Source organism: Staurois parvus, unplaced genomic scaffold (assembly GCF_062004578.1).
Source record: "Staurois parvus isolate SC_StPar_1 unplaced genomic scaffold, SC_StPar_1.0 ptg001707l, whole genome shotgun sequence".
Lineage (NCBI taxonomy): Eukaryota > Metazoa > Chordata > Amphibia > Anura > Ranidae > Staurois > Staurois parvus.
The window spans coordinates 1,242-20,919 of record NW_028319503.1 but is presented as its reverse complement, the minus strand read 5'-3'; the positions used below and the strand labels follow the sequence as shown (position 1 = coordinate 20,919).

Below are 19,678 nucleotides of genomic sequence, written 5' to 3'. Positions count from 1 at the left end.
CTTAGAACCCCCAAATTGTGCTCTTGAAATCCTCAGATTGGTTCATTCAGAAGCCTTCCTCTTGCCGATAAACAGAAACTAGAAGCAACGACTATTTCGTCACTTCGGGGACGATCAGCTACATGGAAAGCCGATGGAACCACCAGCTTCACTGCTAGGTGCTCGGCGGGATGGGAGAGCACAGAGAGACGACCCCTTTCGCTGATTGTAAGAGCGACTCAGCGGCTAATTAGCCGCTCGGATTGCTTTTACCAAAAAGAAAATCGTAAAAAAAAAAGTAGAGACTGCAGCTGCAAGCATCGGCCCAGTATATAAGCGTTCGCGTCACAGACCTGCGTATAGGGGTACCTCAGGTTTACGAATTGAATGCGTTCTCCGGGACGTTTCGTATTGCGAAAAATTTGTGAACGGAAACGCATTGAAAACCAATCCGTTCCGGAGGTCAGAAAAAAGTTAAAAAGTCGCGGTCACTATAGGTCAGTGCCAGTTTTTAAATTTAATTAATACTTTTTTTTTCTTCACTACAGCTCAGAGAATCAGCTGATCAGCTGTCACTTCCCAGCTAAAAGAAACATTGTTTCCTGTTAGTGTTTCCCCAAAGAAACCGTTTCCTTTAGCTCCAGGGAAAGTGACAGCTAAATCTGTGAGCTGTAGTGAAGAAAAAAAAAACGGCAATTGCAATTAAAAATCGGCTTCGTATTGTGAAAAGAATTCGTAAACCAAAAATTACGTTAACCGAGATACGCCTGTGTATGTATCGCTGTCCAAAAGTAGTTAAATAGCGGGGGGGGGGGGAGAGACCCCTGTTATCCCTGTTACCCGTTTCCCTTTTTTTTTAAATGTTGCGTCCCCATTGGGGAAATTTCATCTATCTGTCCTGATGACGGCGGTCTTAGTGGAGATGTCCCCTAGTTGGGAAATTCTTATTATAATTATACAGGAATTTTACAGCACCAACATGTTTCCTGTCACTTCCGGGTGTGTCTACAGGACAGGAAGTGACGGGAAATCTCCCCAGAGGGAGAGGAAAGCTGAAGTTCTTTGGTTGTATATTCCCATTTTTTTTTTTTTTTTTTTTTTTTTTTTTTTGCATTTTTGGGAATGTGTTTTGAAAAGTACTTTATGAAGAACCAACCTTCTCCCTTTTTTTTTTTTTTTCTTCCTTTTCAGATCCCCGAGTGTCTCCGGAACAGTTACCCCCGGCCGGGACAGCCATGTTACCTGTACGTTATAGGGATGGTATTAACCACACCATTACCTGATGAACTGAACTTCAGGAGACGGAAGCTTTACCCTCCCGAAGATACAACCCGGTGCTTCGGCATCCTGACTGCGAAACCCATACCTCAGGTAAAGCCGGATCTCTCTCTTCTGCAGAATGCAGGTCAGCAGCACCCGACACCTTCCAGGGCTTCCTTTTACAGGTCTCTTAGCTGTTTGACCCTTTTACTTCCAGACCATGTTCTATGAAACTCAGGTGACAAGACCATTTTTGCCTTTTTTTTTTTTTTTTTTTTTTTTTTCACTCCAATGTGTTTTTGTTTTGTTTTTTCAGCTTTCAGAGTGTAACTACTTCCAAGTCCGGACACTTTTACCCCCTTCCAGTCCAGGCCGGGGTTTTTTTTTTTTTTTTTTTTTAAAACATGGATTTGCGTGTTTTGCAGATTCCCCACTTCCCTGTCTACATGCAGTCCGGGGAGGTGACCACATCGATCGAGCTGAAAAAGTCCAGCTTTACTCTGACCTTGTTTTTTTTTTTTTTTTTTTTTTTTGTGGGGGGGTGGGTTTTTTTTTTTTTTTTTAACATGGATTTGGCGTGTCTTGCAGATTCCCCACTTCCCCGTCCTACACACAGTCCGGGGAGGTGACCATATCGATCGAGCTGAAAAAGTCCAGGTTCACTCTGACCTTGGTTTTTTTTGGGTTCTTTTGGTTGTGTTTTTTTTGTTTTGTATTTTTGTTTGTTTTTGTCTTTTTTTTTTTTTTTTTTTTTTTTTTTGCTGGGGGGGGTTAAACATGGATTTGGCGTGTCTTGCAGATTCCCCACTTCCCCGTCTACACGTGGTCCAGGGAGGTGACCATATCGATCGAGCTGAAAAAATCCAGCTTTACTTTGACCTTGGGTTTTTTTGGGGGTTTTTTTTTGTTTGTTTTGTTTTTTTTTAAACATGTATTTGGCGTGTGTTGCAGATTCCCCACTTTCCCGTCTACACGCGGTCTGGGGAGGTGACCATATTGATCGAGCTGAAAAAGTCCAGGTTCACTCTGACCTTGGTTTTTTTTTGGGGGGGGGGGGGGGTTGGGTTTTTGTTTTGTATATTTGTTTTTGTCCTATTTTATTTTTTGCTGGGGGGGTGGGGGTTTAAACATGGGTTTGGCGTGTCTTGCAGATTCCCCACTTCCCCATCCACACGCGGTCCGGGGAGGTGACCAAATCGATCGAGCTGAAAAAGTCCAGCTTTACTTTGACCTTGGGTTTTTTTGGGTGTTTTTTTTTTTTTTTTTTTTAAACATGTCTTTGGCGTGTCTTGCAGATTCCCCACTTCCCCGTCTACACGCGGTCCGGGGAGGTGACCATATCGATCGAGCTGAAAAAGTCCGGCTTTACTCTGACCTTACAGCAGCTGGAGCTGATCACCCGGCTCCACCAATACATCTTCTCACACATCCTTCGCCTGGAGAAACCTGCACTAGAATTCAAACCCACGGCGGCCGACTCCGCCTACTGCGTTCTACCTCTCAATGTTGGTGAGTGGCTTCCCTTGGCAGCCCAGCGCCCTGTTCTGCCATCACAGGTAGCCAAAACCTAAGTCTGCTGTAAAGGCCCGAAAGCCTGACTGTAGATTGGGGGAAACTTTGGCTTCTGGCTCTAACCTTTCCGCAATCTATCCAAAACAAATGAAAAAGTTTTTTTGTTTTTTTTTTTTTTTTTATCTTGGCGCAAATTTTTTTTTATATGGTAATTTTGCCAGTAAACACACTTCCTGTTGTAGACTGACACTCTAAGCCGCTGTCTCGCAATTAGCAGCATGGTCAGCCTGCCATGTGAGCAACTTTAGTTGTCTGTTGTCCTGTCTACCTGACAGACATGATGGTTGACAATTGGCGGCTTGTAGGTAGACAATTGACATTTCTAAACCCAGTTTAACCCCCCTGGCGGTATTCCTGAGTGTAGCTCGGGGTAATGTTTCAGCACCACAAGCGGTAACCTCCCCCCCGAGCTACACTCGGGAATACACTGCAGCATTGCTCCTGGATCCCTCCAGCATTTACCTTGTCCTGCGCTCTCACGATGTCCCCCCTGCAGTGTCCCTGGCAATGTCCTCCGGCCGATGCCGACATCAGTCTTCTGGGTTCCGCCCCCTGCGACGTCGGGACGTACAGGGGACGGAACTGGCGGGAAATTTGAAAATGTCAAAAAGTGGCATTTACTAAATACACTAAAATCACATAGTATAACATTCCTGTATCAAACCATTTCACATACATGTTGTCCCGAGTGCTTTGTCCGGCGCCCTGTCTGCATTTTTACTGTTCTTTCTGCCTGGAAACTGAGAAACGTCCATGGCGTCCAAAAAGCGTCCCTTTAGGTCAGACGCGGTTTTAGACCGGCTAGAGAACAGCGATAGTAAATCAGAACCACTTGCAGAATTGAGTGATAATGATTGGTGGGGGAAATTCCTCATCAGACACTGAAAACGATTCTGCGACTGAGCTCAGCGATGGGCGAACTTGGCGCTCTATTTCACATTTCAGTGTTTTTGGTTTGATTATATTATTGAATTACATTTATTATTTTTTATGATTATTTATTAAATTATAATTTATGATTTCGTGTATCAAATCTTATCCTCCCCGGGATGTTTACTAGACTCTTGTTCGGACAGATTTCAGGGAGTTATTCCTAAAAATTACAGGCCGACAAAAAAAAAAATACATATTTCCATGCAAAAAAATGTACCGCTTTGAGCACAGAAATGTGGACATAATCAGACCGCTAGGAAGGTTAAGCACAAAAAATGGTTTGTAAAGTTTAATTCACCCCCAAATGTTTTAATTTAATTTTTATTTAATACAGTTAAAAAAAAAAACAATTCTTTTACTTCTCCCCTCCAGTTAATGACTCTGGCACTTTGGACATAGACTTTAAGTTTGTGGAAGATATTGAAAAATCTGAAGCCCGTACTGGAATTCCTAGTACTCAGTATTCCCCAGAAAACCCCTTCATCTTCAAGCTAGAAGACTACCAAGATGCAGTTATCATTCCAAGGTGAGAGCGGGAGGGGGGGGCGGTATTTTCTTTTTATTCATAAAGATCGTCAGCCAATTGACGGCCGAGTAATTTTAGGTGTCTGATTTGTGAGCTCAGAAGTAGCAGCTGAGAGGACTCTGTGACGGGGGGAGTAAGCCATCTGGAAGACCTAGCTGTCTGTACTGGTATCGAGGGATTTGAGAAGGGGCTTGGGATCTCCCCCCAATGTGAGGGCTTTTGTTGAGCCACATCTTCAGTGTTATTAGGGAGACAGCAGCATCAAGACTTGTACCCTTTTTTTTTTTTTTTAAAGAGAGGTGTAGAGGTGGAGGGAGAGAGGGGTGGAGGTGGAGGGAGAGAGGGGTGGAGGTGGAGGGAGAGAGGGGTGGAGGTGGAGGGAGAGAGAGGGGTGGAGGGAGAGAGAGGGGTGGAGGGAGAGAGAGGGGTGGAGGGAGAGAGAGGGGTGGAGGGAGAGAGAGAGAGGGGTGGAGGGAGAGAGAGAGAGGGGTGGAGGGAGAGAGAGAGAGAGAGGTGTGGAGGGAGAGAGAGAGAGAGAGGTGTGGAGGTGGAGAGAGTGTACAGTGAGTGCATCCTGAACGTTCCCTGTCTTCTCTTCTCAGATATCGCAACTTCGATCAGCCTCATCGATTCTACGTCGCTGACGTCTACACTGATCTAACTCCACTTAGCAAATTCCCTTCCCCAGAATATGAAACCTTTGCTGAATATTATAAAACAAAATACAACCTCGACCTGACAAACCTCAACCAGCCCCTTCTGGATGTAGACCACACGTCCTCCAGGTGAGTGAGCGCCGCGCGTCCATGGAGGGCTTTGTGTTGCTGTGAGGATGGTTTTGCCCAAGTGTAGCGGCTCCTCCCCTTCGGTCTTGCCCAAGTGTAGCGGCTCCTCCCCTTCGGTCTTGCCCAAGTGTAGCGGCTCCTCCCCTTCGGTCTTGCCCAAGTGTAGCGGCTCCTCCCCTTCGGTCTTGCCCAAGTGTAGCGGCTCCTCCCCTTCGGTCTTGCCCAAGTGTAGCGGCTCCTCCCCTTCGGTCTTGCCCAGGTGTAGCGGCTCCCCCCCTTCGCGCTTGCCCAGGTGTAGCGGCTCCCCCCCTTCGCGCTTGCCCAGGTGTAGCGGCTCCCCCCCTTCGCGCTTGCCCAGGTGTAGCGGCTCCCCCCCTTCGCGCTTGCCCAGGTGTAGCGGCTCCCCCCCTTCGCGCTTGCCCAGGTGTAGCGGCCTCCTCACCTGGACAGAAATGGCTTCCACTGATGTCACTGCACACTGGGAGCTTCTCACAATGTTCATTAGAAGCTGCAAGTCAGAGGTTCGCCTCATTTCCTAGCTTCAGGACGTCCAGCGTCATTTCCCACTTTCCTCCCCAGCCCGACTGTCTCTGGCCCCACCCATTGCATTTAATGCATTTCAATAATGGATTCTCAGCATCCCATGCGGGCGTTACCTGGGGTGTTTTGCATGCAAATACAACCTGCCTAAGAATGGCCACTCCTCCAGTCTGTCATTCACCTATTAAGGCATTTTGATATTTGCATAACTCCTCCCAAGAGCCAGCCCACTGCTGGCATCAGAACTGAGGGCTCTTACTGAGGTAGGGCACTTTGTTCCTTCCTGTAAGCCAGTACAACACCCTGATGGCTCCTCCTACCAGCCATTGTATAGGGGAAGCACAGAGCCTTAGTGATGTCACCGGGTCTAAAGGTATGTCATGGAAAGAAGTTTTATTTACAAATATTAACTTTGCAAAAACTGGAGGCATACGATGAGTTAAATCCAACCAGGTGCCTGCCACATCTGCGCTTATCTCTCATAATTTATATCTGACACCCTTATTGGGCTCCAGGAAGATGGCTTCCGGACCTGAGACACTGCACAGCTCTGATCTCTGCTCCTTCAAGCGACAAGTCGGTGCAGCTGCTATACCCACCCCTTCCCTCCTCCTGCCGAGTTACAGAAGCCTTTTTATTGTGTGAACTCCTCCACAAAATACAAAGACTTCTGTGAATGGACCTCTGGGCATTGCACAGATCCCGTCTCAGCTCCTTCAAATGTGGTTGGTGCATCTGCTATGCCCACCCCTCCCCTCCTCCTGCCCAGTTACGGAAGCCTTTTTATTGTGTGAATTCATTCACAAAATACAAAGGCTTCTGTGAATGGACCCTCCTGGCACTGCACAGATCCCCTCTCAGCTCCTTCAAGCGATGATTCGGTTCAGCTGCTACGCCCACCCTTTCCCTCCTCCTGCCCAATTACAGAAGCCTTTGTATTGTGTGAACTCATTCACAAAATACAAAGGCTTCTGTGACTGGACTTCCGGGCACTGCACAGATCCGGTGTCAGCTCCTTCAAGTGTAGTCGGTGCAGCTGCTATGTCCAACCCTCCCCTCTTCATGCCCAATTACAAAAGCCTTTGTATTTTGTGAATGAGTTCACACAATACAAAGGCTTCTGTAAATGGGCAGCGGAGGGGAGGGCACAGCTGCTGCGTACGATTCTCTCTCTTCCCTCATCCCTGAGTATCTCAGAGCCATAAACCTGTCCAATATAACTATGGATGAACCCACAGGTGGCAGCCACCCGATTGGCGTTCTCTCATCCCGTACCTGCAGGTTTCCTGGAATTCAGCTTTAACTTACAGATTTTGTGTACACAGGCATTGTATTGGGCACCTGTAGTATGGGTACTACAGAACACGTTCCCTCATTCCTCATCACCTAAGGAGAGGTGTTCTGTAGTCCAGAACCAGAGCTGACCACACTGCTTGGGATTTCGGTGCAGCAGAGGCGGGGTTGATGGCAGCCGGTTATAAAGGTTCAAAATAAAATGCATCTTCCATTGATCTCTTGTAGACTAAACCTGCTGACCCCGCGCCACCTGAACCAGAAGGGGAAAGCCCTTCCCTTGAGCAGCGCAGAGAAGAGGAAAGCCAAGTGGGAAAGTTTACAGAACAAGCAGGTAATCCATTCTTCTGTTCACTCGTCGTATTAATAAATAAAATGACCTGGATCATCGGGACACGTCGTAGTGGCGCTCCGTTACTTGCTGGGGGTGAAAAGTCTCTTCCTGGTCCCATGCTTCCTGGTCCCATGGTCTAGCTCAGGGGTGTCCAACTGGCGACCCTCCAGCTGTTGCGAAACTACAAGTCCCATCATGCCTCTGCCTTTGAGAGTCATGCTTGCAACTGTCAGCCTTGCAGTGCCTCATGGGACTCGCAGCTGGAGGGCCACCAGTTTGACAGCCATGGTCTAGCCAAGGGGTAGGCAACCTGAGAGCCGCAGGACTACAAGTTCCATCATGCCTCTGCAAGTCATAGCTGTAACTGTCAGTTTTATAATCTTTGCAATGCCTCATGGGAAATGTAGTTCCACAACAGCTAGAGAGCCACAGGTTGCCTACCCCTGGCCTAGCCAATAGGAACAGTGTAGGTGCTTCATGTCAGACATTGCAGAGAGTCTGTTGATTTTTGGCAGACTTGAAGTGAGAGACTATTGTAAGCAAAGCTCAAGAATGGTATTGGCAAGGCCTACGAATGGTGTCATCAGAATGGTATTGGCAAGGCTTACGAATGGTGTCATCAGAATGGTATTGGCAAGGCCTACGAATGGTGTCATCAGAATGGTATTGGCAAGGCTTACGAATGGTGTCATCAGAATGGTATTGGCAAGGCTTACGAATGGTGTCATCAGAATGGTATTGGCAAGGCTTACGAATGGTGTCATCAGAATGGTATTGGCAAGGCTTACGAATGGTGTCATCAGAATGGTATTGGCAAGGCCTACGAATGGTGTCATCAGAATGGTATTGGCAAGGCCTACGAATGGTGTCATCAGAATGGTATTGGCAAGGCTTACGAATGGTGTCATCAGAATGCTATTGGCAAGGCTTACGAATGGTGTCATCAGAATGCTATTGGCAAGGCCTACGAATGGTGTCATCAGAATGCTATTGGCAAGGCTTACGAATGGTGTCATCAGAATGGTATTGGCAAGGCTTACGAATGGTGTCATCAGAATGGTATTGGCAAGGCCTACGAATGGTGTCATCAGAATGGTATTGGCAAGGCTTACGAATGGTGTCATCAGAATGGTATTGGCAAGGCTTACGAATGGTGTCATCAGAATGCTATTGGCAAGGCTTACGAATGGTGTCATCAGAATGCTATTGGCAAGGCTTACGAATGGTGTCATCAGAATGGTATTGGCAAGGCTTACGAATGGTGTCATCAGAATGGTATTGGCAAGGCTTACGAATGGTGTCATCAGAATGGTATTGGCAAGGCTTACGAATGGTGTCATCAGAATGGTATTGGCAAGGCTTACGAATGGTGTCATCAGAATGGTAATGGCAAGGCTTACGAATGGTGTCATCAGAATGGTATTGGCAAGGCTTACGAATGGTGTCATCAGAATGCTATTGGCAAGGCTTACGAATGGTGTCATCAGAATGGTATTGGCAAAGTTCAAGGATGGCAATGTCAGAATGGTGGTGACGTGACTCAAGAATGGTTTCGGCAAGGCTTAGGAATGGTGGTGACGTGACTAAAGAATGGAATAAGTATAAATCAGCACACATGTATATATAAAATCCTCAGAAATCCCTTAAAGTCATATCAATATCCTTCCCCTGAAGTAGTAATAAAACATATATTCATTGGCTTAAACCCAAAAACTCACAATTATAGTGAAAAAATCAAGACCCAAAGAGATTACCCAAAAATAAAAAATAGCAAATATATATAAAAGAACAAAAATAAAATAAAGTCCCAATATGCAAAGTGTCCAAATAATGTGTCCAAACAAAGATCAATTTCTTGATAGGAAGACGCTTCCTACTCCACTGAAGATGCAAATCAATCACAGGTGCTCTTCAAATACCTCAAAAAACAAAATCTCAACATAGTATATTACCTTTTAAATCCCAGAACTAAACTCATGCAAAAAGAACACTCCAGTGTCACAGCACTCGTGAAAAAAAAAAAAAAAAAAAATTTTTATAAATATCACTGCAAACTATATATAAAGTGCATAATTACCCTAAAACAAACAGATTCCAGCTTGTAATCAACCACATATGTACAGAGTGTCCTTAGATTGGTATCCTCTTGTTCCTCAGGACCTCACAAACAGACCAGGAATCAGTATGTGAATTATAATCATATATAAAATTTATTGTAGCCACTTACATATAAAAACGATAAGATCAGCAAGACAGCATCCAACTCCTCATGCCCAGTATACGATCCCCTTTCCGTGTGTAGAGGGTCTCCCGATCACCAGGTAATTCCCCCTTGCTACTCCTATCCAGCACTATCACTTTGTAGCTCTGGGGGACACCTGAAGTGCACCGTTACTCTCCAGACCTCCAACACACAGGGATTCCAGAATCCAAAATGGCTTCCGCAGCACTTCCGGGAACGTCACGTGCCCTGGACGCGTTTCGTCTCTACCGGACTTTGTCAACAAGGACTCAAGAATGGTTTTGGCAAGGCTCAAGAACAGTTTCGGCAAGACTGAAGGATAGTAATGTCAGAATGGTGTCACCATGACTCAAGAATGGTATCGGCAAGGCTCAAGAATGATTTATCAGCAGAATGGTGTCTGTGACTCCGTAATGGTATTGGCATGGCTCAAGAATGGTGTTGGCAAGGTCCAAGAATGGTATTGTCCGAATGGTGTCAACATGACTCATAAATAGTATTGACAAATCTCAAGAATATCTGCAGAATGGTGTCGGCACGCCTCAAGAATGGTGTCGGCAAGGATGGTATTAGCAGGGTGGTCTTGGCATGACTCAGGATGATCAGCAGAATGTTCTTGACAAGGCTCAAGGATGGTGTTGTCAGAATAGTGTCAACATGACTGAGGAAAGGTATCGGCAAGGCTCAGATTGGTATTGGCATAACTTAAGTGCTGTCGGCACGCCTCAAGAATGGTATCGGCACGCCTCAAGAATGGTATCGGCAGAATGGTGTCGGCACGCCTCAAGAATGGTATCGGCAGAATGGTGTCGGCACGCCTCAAGAATGGTATCGGCAGAATGGTGTCGGCACGCCTCAAGAATGGTATCGGCAGAATGGTGTCGGCACGCCTCAAGAATGGTATCGGCAGAATGGTATCGGCAGAATGGTGTCGGCACGCCTCAAGAATGGTATCGGCAGAATGGCGTCGGCACGCCTCAAGAATGGTATCGGCAGAATGGCGTCGGCACGCCTCAAGAATGGTATCGGCAGAATGGCGTCGGCACGCCTCAAGAATGGTATCGGCAGAATGGCGTCGGCACGCCTCAAGAATGGTATCGGCAGAATGGCGTCGGCACGCCTCAAGAATGGTATCAGCAAGGCTCAAGGATGATATTGTCAGAATGATGTCGACATGACTCATGAATGGCATCAGCAGAACAGTATTGGCAAAGTTCTAGGATGGTGTTGTCAGATTGGTATCACCATAACTCATGAATGTATCGGCAGAACAGTATTAGCAAAGCTCAAGAATGGTATCGGCAGAATGGTGTTGACGTGCCTCAAGAATGGTATCGGCAAGGCTCAAGAATATTGGCAGAGTGGTGTCAGCACGGCTCTAGAGTGGTATTGTCATAGCTCATGGATTAGTCAATATTGGTATCGTCCTGATCCTGCCGCTCAGCATGTGCTATGTAAAACTTAGAACTTGGATTGACAAATACAAGTGTTTTTGTGTTTTTTTTGTTTTTGTGTTTTTTTTGTTTTTGTGTTTTTTTTGTTTTTGTGTTTTTTTTGTTTTTGTGTTTTGTGTTTTTGTGTTTTTTGTTTTTGTGTTTTTTGTTTTTGTGTTTTTTGTTTTTGTGTTTTTTGTTTTTGTGTTTTTTGTTTTTGTGTTTTTTGTTTTTGTGTTTTTTGTTTTTGTGTTTTTTGTTTTTGTGTTTTTTGTTTTTGTGTTTTTTGTTTTTGTGTTTTTTGTTTTTGTGTTTTTTGTTTTTGTGTTTTTTGTTTTTGTGTTTTGTGTGCTTAGTGCCTTGAAAAGGTATTCATACCCCTTGAAAAGTTATGTTACAACCAAAAACATAAATGTATTTTTTTTGGGATTGGATGTGATAGACCAACACAAAGTGGAAGGAAAATGAGAAATGGTTTTCAGTATTTTTTACAAATATATGAAAAGGGTTCGGTCACAATTTTGGCCTCCTTGATGTTGACCATTCGGTTTCCATGATGTCAACTTCATCTTCTTAGAGCGTTGATTGGCCACTCTTTGTAGGGGGTCACTTTCCTACCAGTGAGCCTCTCATGGGAGTGGATGGTGTCACCTTGGCTACCTCTGATGTTTCCTTTTTCCATCCCGGCACGTCAGACCGATTGATTATTCACCATACTCGCCTTTTGGACCATTTCTGATCACCATTTTTCATGCTTGTCACATCATTATTATTATTATTATTATTATTATACAGGATTTATGGCGCCAACAATTTGCTCAGCGCTGTACAATATAACGGGCGACAATACAGGTCAATACAAGAGGGTTAGGAGGGCCCTGATCCTGGGAGCTTACATTACTAGGTGTAGGTCTAAATTGTCCTGGACTTTGAAAGAGTTGGACACTGCACTGCCCTACACAATCCCGTGACCGTGCGAAGGTGTGGAGGCGGGCTGCTGTGGAGCTCTGCATGTTGCTGCTTATTCCGCCATATTGAATAAGTCCCAGTTGTGCCGTTTCTCTGCTGACCCAGTTTTTGTACATTTCAGATCCTGGTTCCGGAGCTCTGCGCGATCCATCCCATCCCGGCATCCTTGTGGAGGAAAGCCGTCTGCCTGCCCAGCATTCTCTATCGCATGCATTGCCTCCTGACAGCAGAGGAACTCCGGGCTCAGACAGCAACTGATGCTGGTGTTGGCATGAAGTCCCTACCTGAGGATTTCCGGTAAGATCCGCTCTAGAAACTTCCAACCTTTCTGCTGTTGGAGACGTAACCTGAGAATGACTAGAAATGGGAAACTAACCGAATTCGGAATTAATTTTTTTTTCTCTACAGCTTCAAAGATTTCAGCACTAAATACACCGATCAGCCATAACAATATGACCACCCACCTAATATAGACTAGATCCCCCTTGTGCTGCCAAAACAGCCCTGACCCGGCCAGGCATGGACTCCACTAGACCTCTGAAGGTACTGCAGTATCCGGCACCAAGCAGCCCGTAGCAGATCCTTCACGTCCCGTAAGTCGGGAGGTGTGGCCTCCACGGATCAGACTTTGCCTCCTGGAAGTACTCTCAGGTTTAGCTTTGCCTCCTGGAAGTACTCTCAGGTTTAGCTTTGCCTCCTGGAAGTACTCTCAGGTTTAGCTTTGCCTCCTGGAAGTACTCTCAGGTTTAGCTTTGCCTCCTGGAAGTACTCTCAGGTTTAGCTTTGCCTCCTGGAAGTACTCTCAGGTTTAGCTTTGCCTCCTGGAAGTACTCTCAGGTTTAGCTTTGCCTCCTGGAAGTACTCTCAGGTTTAGCTTTGCCTCCTGGAAGTACTCTCAGGTTTAGCTTTGCCTCCTGGAAGTACTCTCAGGTTTAGCTTTGCCTCCTGGAAGTACTCTCAGGTTTAGCTTTGCCTCCTGGAAGTACTCTCAGGTTTAGCTTTGCCTCCTGGAAGTACTCTCAGGTTTAGCTTTGCCTCCTGGAAGTACTCTCAGGTTTAGCTTTGCCTCCTGGAAGTACTCTCAGGTTTAGCTTTGCCTCCTGGAAGTACTCTCAGGTTTAGCTTTGCCTCCTGGAAGTACTCTCAGGTATCGCTTCTCCTCATGGAAGTACTCCTTAGGTGTGTGTAGCTTCGTCTCCTGGAGGTACTCTTCTTAGGTGTAGCTTCGTCTCCTGGAGGTACTCTTCTTAGGTGTAGCTTCGTCTCCTATAGGTACTCTTCTTAGGTGTAGCTTCGTCTCCTGGAGGTACTCTTAGGTGTAGCTTCGTCTCCTGGAAGTACTCTCAGGTTTAGCTTCACCTCGTGGAAGTATTCTTAGCTTTAGCTTTGCCTCCTGGAAGTACTCTTAGGTGTAGCTTCTCCTCCTGGAAATACTCTTAGGTGTAACTTCGTCTCCTGGAAGTACTTAGGTGTAGCTTCGTCTCCTGGAAGTACTCTTCTTAGGTGTAGCTTCGCCTCCTGGAGGTACTCTTCTTAGGTGTAGCTTCGCCTCCTGGAGGTACTCTTCTTAGGTGTAGCTTCGCCTCCTGGAGGTACTCTTCTTAGGTGTAGCTTTGTCTCCTGGAGGTACTCTTCTTAGGTGTAGCTTTGTCTCCTGGAGGTACTCTTCTTAGGTGTAGCTTCGCCTCCTGGAGGTACTCTTCTTAGGTGTAGCTTCGCCTCCTGGAGGTACTCTTCTTAGGTGTAGCTTCGCCTCCTGGAGGTACTCTTCTTAGGTGTAGCTTCGTCTCCTGGAGGTACTCTTATTAGGTGTAGCTTCGTCTCCTGGAGGTACTCTTATTAGGTGTAGCTTCGTCTCCTGGAGGTACTCTTATTAGGTGTAGCTTCGTCTCCTGGAGGTACTCTTCTTAGGTGTAGCTTTGTCTCCTGGAGGTACTCTTCTTAGGTGTAGCTTTGTCTCCTGGAGGTACTCTTAGGTGTAGCTTCGCCTCCTGGAGGTACTCTTCTTAGGTGTAGCTTCGTCTCCTGGAGGTACTCTTATTAGGTGTAGCTTCGTCTCCTGGAGGTACTCTTCTTAGGTGTAGCTTCGTCTCCTGGAGGTACTCTTCTTAGGTGTAGCTTCGTCTCCTGGAGGTACTCTTCTTAGGTGTAGCTTTGTCTCCTGGAGGTACTCTTCTTAGGTGTAGCTTCGTCTCCTGGAGGTACTCTTATTAGGTGTAGCTTCGTCTCCTGGAGGTACTCTTCTTAGGTGTAGCTTCGTCTCCTGGAGGTACTCTTCTTAGGTGTAGCTTCGTCTCCTGGAGGTACTCTTCTTAGGTGTAGCTTTGTCTCCTGGAGGTACTCTTCTTAGGTGTAGCTTCGCCTCCTGGAGGTACTCTTCTTAGGTGTAGCTTCGCCTCCTGGAGGTACTCTTCTTAGGTGTAGCTTTGTCTCCTGGAGGTACTCTTCTTAGGTGTAGCTTCGCCTCCTGGAGGTACTCTTCTTAGGTGTAGCTTCGCCTCCTGGAGGTACTCTTCTTAGGTGTAGCTTCGTCTCCTGGAGGTACTCTTCTTAGGTGTAGCTTCGCCTGCTGGAGGTACTCTTCTTAGGTGTAGCTTCGCCTGCTGGAGGTACTCTTCTTAGGTGTGTGTAGCTTCGTCTCCTGGAGGTACTCTTCTTAGGTGTAGCTTCGTCTCCTGGAGGTACTCTTCTTAGGTGTAGCTTCGTCTCCTGGAGGTATTCTTAGGTTTTTTGGCCTGGATAGTTTCTGTGGTGTACTCTGTATTTCTCTGACACCTTCATCTGATGGCCTTTTTTGATTTTCACGTTGAGTTGACCTTTATGTTCTAGGTATCCCAACCTGGATTTTGGGTGGAAACGTTCCATCGACAGCAAGACTTTCATCTCACATTTCAACCCGCCGTCCCCCGATCCCGGAAGTAACTGTAAGCCCGGTATCCCAGGTGTCCCTGACCATGCTGCTAAGCCAGAAGCCCCAACAGAAATTCCTGACCAAATGTCTGTGAACCACGCCGAGCAGAAAAGTCCGAAATCTCCCAGCAACCTCCAGGCGGAGCCTGCGTCAGGTGACCACGCAATGGTTAACGGCGTATCCTGCAACGGCCTCGCCAAAGGAGGGTGCGATGCGTGCCCAGGGAGCCAGCCGGCTAGCTGCAGACGGGAAATGCCTGCTCAGTCCTCTACCTCAATCCCCGTCGACAACCCGATTCATGACAACCAGCCCATCCCCAACATCGAATGTACTGTGAGCGATCAGCGTCACGACACGAATGATACAAAACCTACCTCAGATGGGTGCCCCGGCTCTGCGACAACTAACCCAGAAGCTCCAACTGTCACGAACGGTGTCAAGTGTGAAAGTGGGACTTCCAACGGGTATTCCTCAAGAACTCTCGGGCCGAACCCCGGGCTCATCCTGCAAGCTTTGACTTTGTCGAACGCCAGCGACGGGTTCAACCTGGAACGCCTTGAAATGCTGGGGGATTCTTTTCTTAAACATGCCATCACCACCTACCTTTTCTGTACCTACCCGGATGCTCACGAGGGACGGCTTTCATACATGAGAAGCAAAAAGGTTGGTGGGGGAGAAACAGAAGGGGGAGGGGTAATCGTTAATTGCTACAGGGTGGCAGCAGTGCGCGAAATCACGTGTGTATATGTGTGAATGTGTGTGTGTGTGTGTATATGTATGTGTGTGTGTGTGTGTGTGTGTATATATGAGAGAGAGATATTATAGCCGCAACTGTCAATCACCGGGCTCCGGCCAGTAATTACTCGCCGGCGCCCAGTGACTTCCAAGGATAGTTTTGTTTACTAACAGCCGTCCTCCCTGTCGGCTCGGGCACATTGCACAGCACAGCTATCCAGAGCAGTGAAGCACACAGACCCCGCTCCCTAGTAAAACACTCCCAGCACACAGGTAACCCTTTGATTGCCCCTTATGTTAACCCCTTCCAGGCCGGTGCCATTAGTGCAGTGTCAATGCTTTTTTTTATTTTATTTTTTTTTTTAGCACTGATCACTGTTTTGGTGTCACTGGGGATGTCAGTGACACCATGTCAGTCCCCCCCCCCCCAGTGTCAGAATGCCCGCCACAGTCCCGCTATAAGTCGCTGATCGCCGCCATTACCAGTAAAAATGGAAAGAAAAATAGTGCCAGTATAGCCCGATTTTTTTTTTTTTTTTTTTTTTTTTTTATTATTTTTATCAAAGACACGGAGCAGAATACATTTTGGCCGAAATTTGACTAAATTTGATTTTTAAAAAAAAAATTTTACTGGACAAGTTTAATAGATATAATGAATGCAGGGTCCGGAGAGAGCGGATATAGTGAATGCGGGGTCCGGAGAGAGCGGATATAGTGAATGCGGGGTCCGGGGAGAGCGGATATAGTGAATGCGGGGTCCGGGGAGAGCGGATATAGTGAATGCGGGGTCCGGGGAGAGCGGATACAGTGAATGTGGGGTCCGGGGAGAGCGGATATAGTGAATGCGGGGTCCGGGGAGAGCGGATATAGTGAATGCGGGGTCTGGGGAGAGCGGATATAGTGAATGCGGGGTCCGGAGAGAGCGGATATAATGAATGCGGGGTCCGGAGAGAGCGGATATAGTGAATGCGGGGTCCGTGGAGAGCGGATATAGTGAATGCGGGGTCCGGAGAGAGCGGATACAGTGAATGCGGGGTCCGGGGAGAGCGGATAGAGCGAATGCGGGGTCCGGGGAGAGAGCGGATAGAGCGAATGCGGGGTCCGGGGAGAGAGCGGATAGAGCGAATGCGGGGTCCGGGGAGAGAGCGGATAGAGCGAATGCGGGGTCCGGGGAGAGAGCGGATAGAGCAAATGCGGGGTCCGGGGAGAGAGCGGATAGAGCAAATGCGGGGTCCGGGGAGAGAGCGGATATAGAGCGAATGCGCGGTCCGGGGAGAGAGCGGATATAGAGCGAATGCGGGGTCCGGGGAGAGAGCGGATATAGAGCGAATGCGGGGTCCGGGGAGAGAGCGGATATAGAGCGAATGCGGGGTCCGGGGAGAGAGCGGATATGGGGCATGCGGGGTCCGGGGAGAGAGCGGATATGGGGCATGCGGGGTCCGGGGAGAGAGCGGATATGGGGCATGCGGGGTCCGGGGAGAGAGCGGATATGGGGCATGCGGGGTCCGGGGAGAGAGCGGATATGGGGCATGCGGGGTCCGGGGAGAGAGCGGATATGGGGCATGCGGGGTCCGGGGAGAGAGCGGATATAGGGCATGCGGGGGGGCGCGCACTAATGGATCACGTGTGTGTGTATATATATGTATGTATGTATGTATGTATGTGTACAATAACCACCTCCGGACCGCCTGCAGTATGTGTGCTGCAGGTTGGTGGTACATCTACGGCAGGCAGTCCAGAAGTGGTTATTGCTCTACAAGCCATGATGAAGGGTGAGTGTTGGGCCCCCTGAAATGCGTTGGCTTTTGTTGCCAAATTAAACCTTTTTATGGACTGCAGGAACTGCGGCGCTCCCACGCTTTCGGCCATTTTTGTTTTCTCTCTGTCCGGATTTAGTTTTGTAGCCATAAAATTCTAAGTTTTATCTGGGTGTAGCCGAAGGGCAACCAGTGGAAAATGATGATCAGGGAATCCATAAAGCTCGGGGCCCCGATAGTGGTCTATATACCAATAACCGCGTCTGATTGCAGGTCAGCAACTGTAACCTTTACCGACTCGGTAAGAAGAAAGGCTCGCCGAGCCGCATGGTCGTCTCCATCTTTGATCCGCCCGTCAACTGGCTTCCCCCGGGCTACGTTGTAAACCAAGATAAGAGCGCTTCAGACAAGTGGGAGAGCAATGAAACGGTGAGTCACACACGCAGATCCTCATCCAATCACCGTGAGCGAAGCCCAGTACCCTGCGACCTGGCGATATTCATGTGTCTCCTGTTGCAGATCCTCGAAGGGCTACTGTATGCCAACAAACTGGCTGGGGATGCCAAGTGATGTCATTGACCTAATATGGTGATAACCATAAATGGTCAGTGTTGTCACCCAGGATCCCCATATAGATTTGCATGGTAGGACATTTTTTATTTTTTTTTTGTTGTCCTTAGGCTGGTGGCCAGCGGGAAGAAGGGTCCTTAGGCTGGTGGCCAGCGGGAAGAAGGGTCCTTAGGCTGGTGGTCAGCGGGAAGAATGGTCCTTAGGCTGGTGGTCGGCGGGAAGAATGGTCCTTAGGCTGGTGGTCGGCGGGAAGAAGGCTTCTTAGACTGCTAGTCAATGGAAGGAAGGTTCCTTAGGCTGGTGGTCGGTGTGAAGAAGGCTCCTTGAGCTGGTGGCCGGCGGGCGGAAGGCTCCTTGAGCTGGTGGCCAGCGGGCGGAAGGCTCCTTTGGGCTGGTGGCCGGCGGGGGGCGGAAGGCTCCTTTGGGCTGGTGGCCGGCGGGGGGCGGAAGGCTCCTTTGGGCTGGTGGCCGGCGGGGGGCGGAAGGCAGGCTCCTTTGGGCTGGTGGCCGGCGGGGGGCGGAAGGCTCCTTTGGGCTGGTGGCCGGCGGGGGGCGGAAGGCTCCTTTTGGGCTGGTGGCCGGCGGGGGGCGGAAGGCTCCTTTGGGCTGGTGGCCGGCGGGGGGCGGAAGGCTCCTTTGGGCTGGTGGCCGGCGGGGGGCGGAAGGCTCCTTTGGGCTGGTGGCCGGCGGGGGGCGGAAGGCTCCTTTGGGCTGGTGGCCGGCGGGGGGCGGAAGGCTCCTTTGGGCTGGTGGCCGGCGGGGGGCGGAAGGCTCCTTTGGGCTGGTGGCCGGCGGGGGGCGGAAGGCTCCTTTGGGCTGGTGGCCGGCGGGGGGCGGAAGGCTCCTTTGGGCTGGTGGCCGGCGGGGGGGCGGAAGGCTCCTTTGGGCTGGTGGCCGGCGGGGGGCGGAAGGCTCCTTTGGGCTGGTGGCCGGCGGGGGGCGGAAGGCTCCTTTGGGCTGGTGGCCGGCGGGGGGCGGAAGGCTCCTTTGGGCTGGTGGCCGGCGGGGGGCGGAAGGCTCCTTTGGGCTGGTGGCCGGCGGGGGGCGGAAGGCTCCTTTGGGCTGGTGGCCGGCGGGGGGCGGAAGGCTCCTTTGGGCTGGTGGCCGGCGGGGGGCGGAAGGCTCCTTTGGGCTGGTGGCCGGCGGGGGGCGGAAGGCTCCTTTGGGCTGGTGGCCGGCGGGGGGCGGAAGGCTCCTTTGGGCTGGTGGCCGGCGGGGGGCGGAAGGCTCCTTTGGGCTGGTGGCCGGCGGGGGGCGGAAGGCTCCTTTGGGCTGGTGGCCGGCGGGGGGCGGAAGGCTCCTTTGGGCTGGTGGCCGGCGGGGGGCGGAAGGCTCCTTTGGGCTGGTGGCCGGGGGGGGCGGAAGGCTCCTTTGGGCTGGTGGCCGGCGGGGGGCGGAAGGCTCCTTTGGGCTGGTGGCCGGCGGGGGGCGGAAGGCTCCTTTGGGCTGGTGGCCGGCGGGGGGCGGAAGGCAGGCTCCTTTGGGCTGGTGGCCGGCGGGGGGCGGAAGGCAGGCTCCTTTTGGGCTGGTGGCCGGCGGGGGGCGGAAGGCAGGCTCCTTTTGGGCTGGTGGCCGGCGGGGGGCGGAAGGCTCCTTTGGGCTGGTGGCCGGCGGGGGGCGGAAGGCTCCTTTGGGCTGGTGGCCGGCGGGGGGCGGAAGGCTCCTTTGGGCTGGTGGCCGGCGGGGGCGCGAAGGCAGGCTCCTTTGGGCTGGTGGCCGGCGGGGGGCGGAAGGCAGGCTCCTTTTGGGCTGGTGGCCGGCGGGGGGCGGAAGGCAGGCTCCTTTTGGGCTGGTGGCCGGCGGGGGGCGGAAGGCAGGCTCCTTTTGGGCTGGTGGCCG

The 19,678-nt window shown here is 49.9% G+C and overlaps 1 protein-coding gene across 1 annotated transcript; it reads left to right on the top strand.

The window, feature by feature from the left end:
• Nucleotides 1-1,170: 1,170 nt before the first annotated feature.
• On the top strand, nt 1,171-17,980 carry LOC149434684 (endoribonuclease Dicer-S-like; the record flags this gene model as incomplete). The annotated part of the gene is made up of 10 exons (XM_089663520.1): nt 1,171-1,350; nt 2,535-2,748; nt 4,117-4,270; nt 4,873-5,055; nt 7,117-7,222; nt 11,988-12,163; nt 14,696-15,440; nt 17,543-17,698; nt 17,789-17,835; nt 17,950-17,980. Coding segments are annotated over 10 exons (1,992 nt in total), but the record flags the coding sequence as incomplete, so codon positions are not given.
• Nucleotides 17,981-19,678: the final 1,698 nt, after the last annotated feature.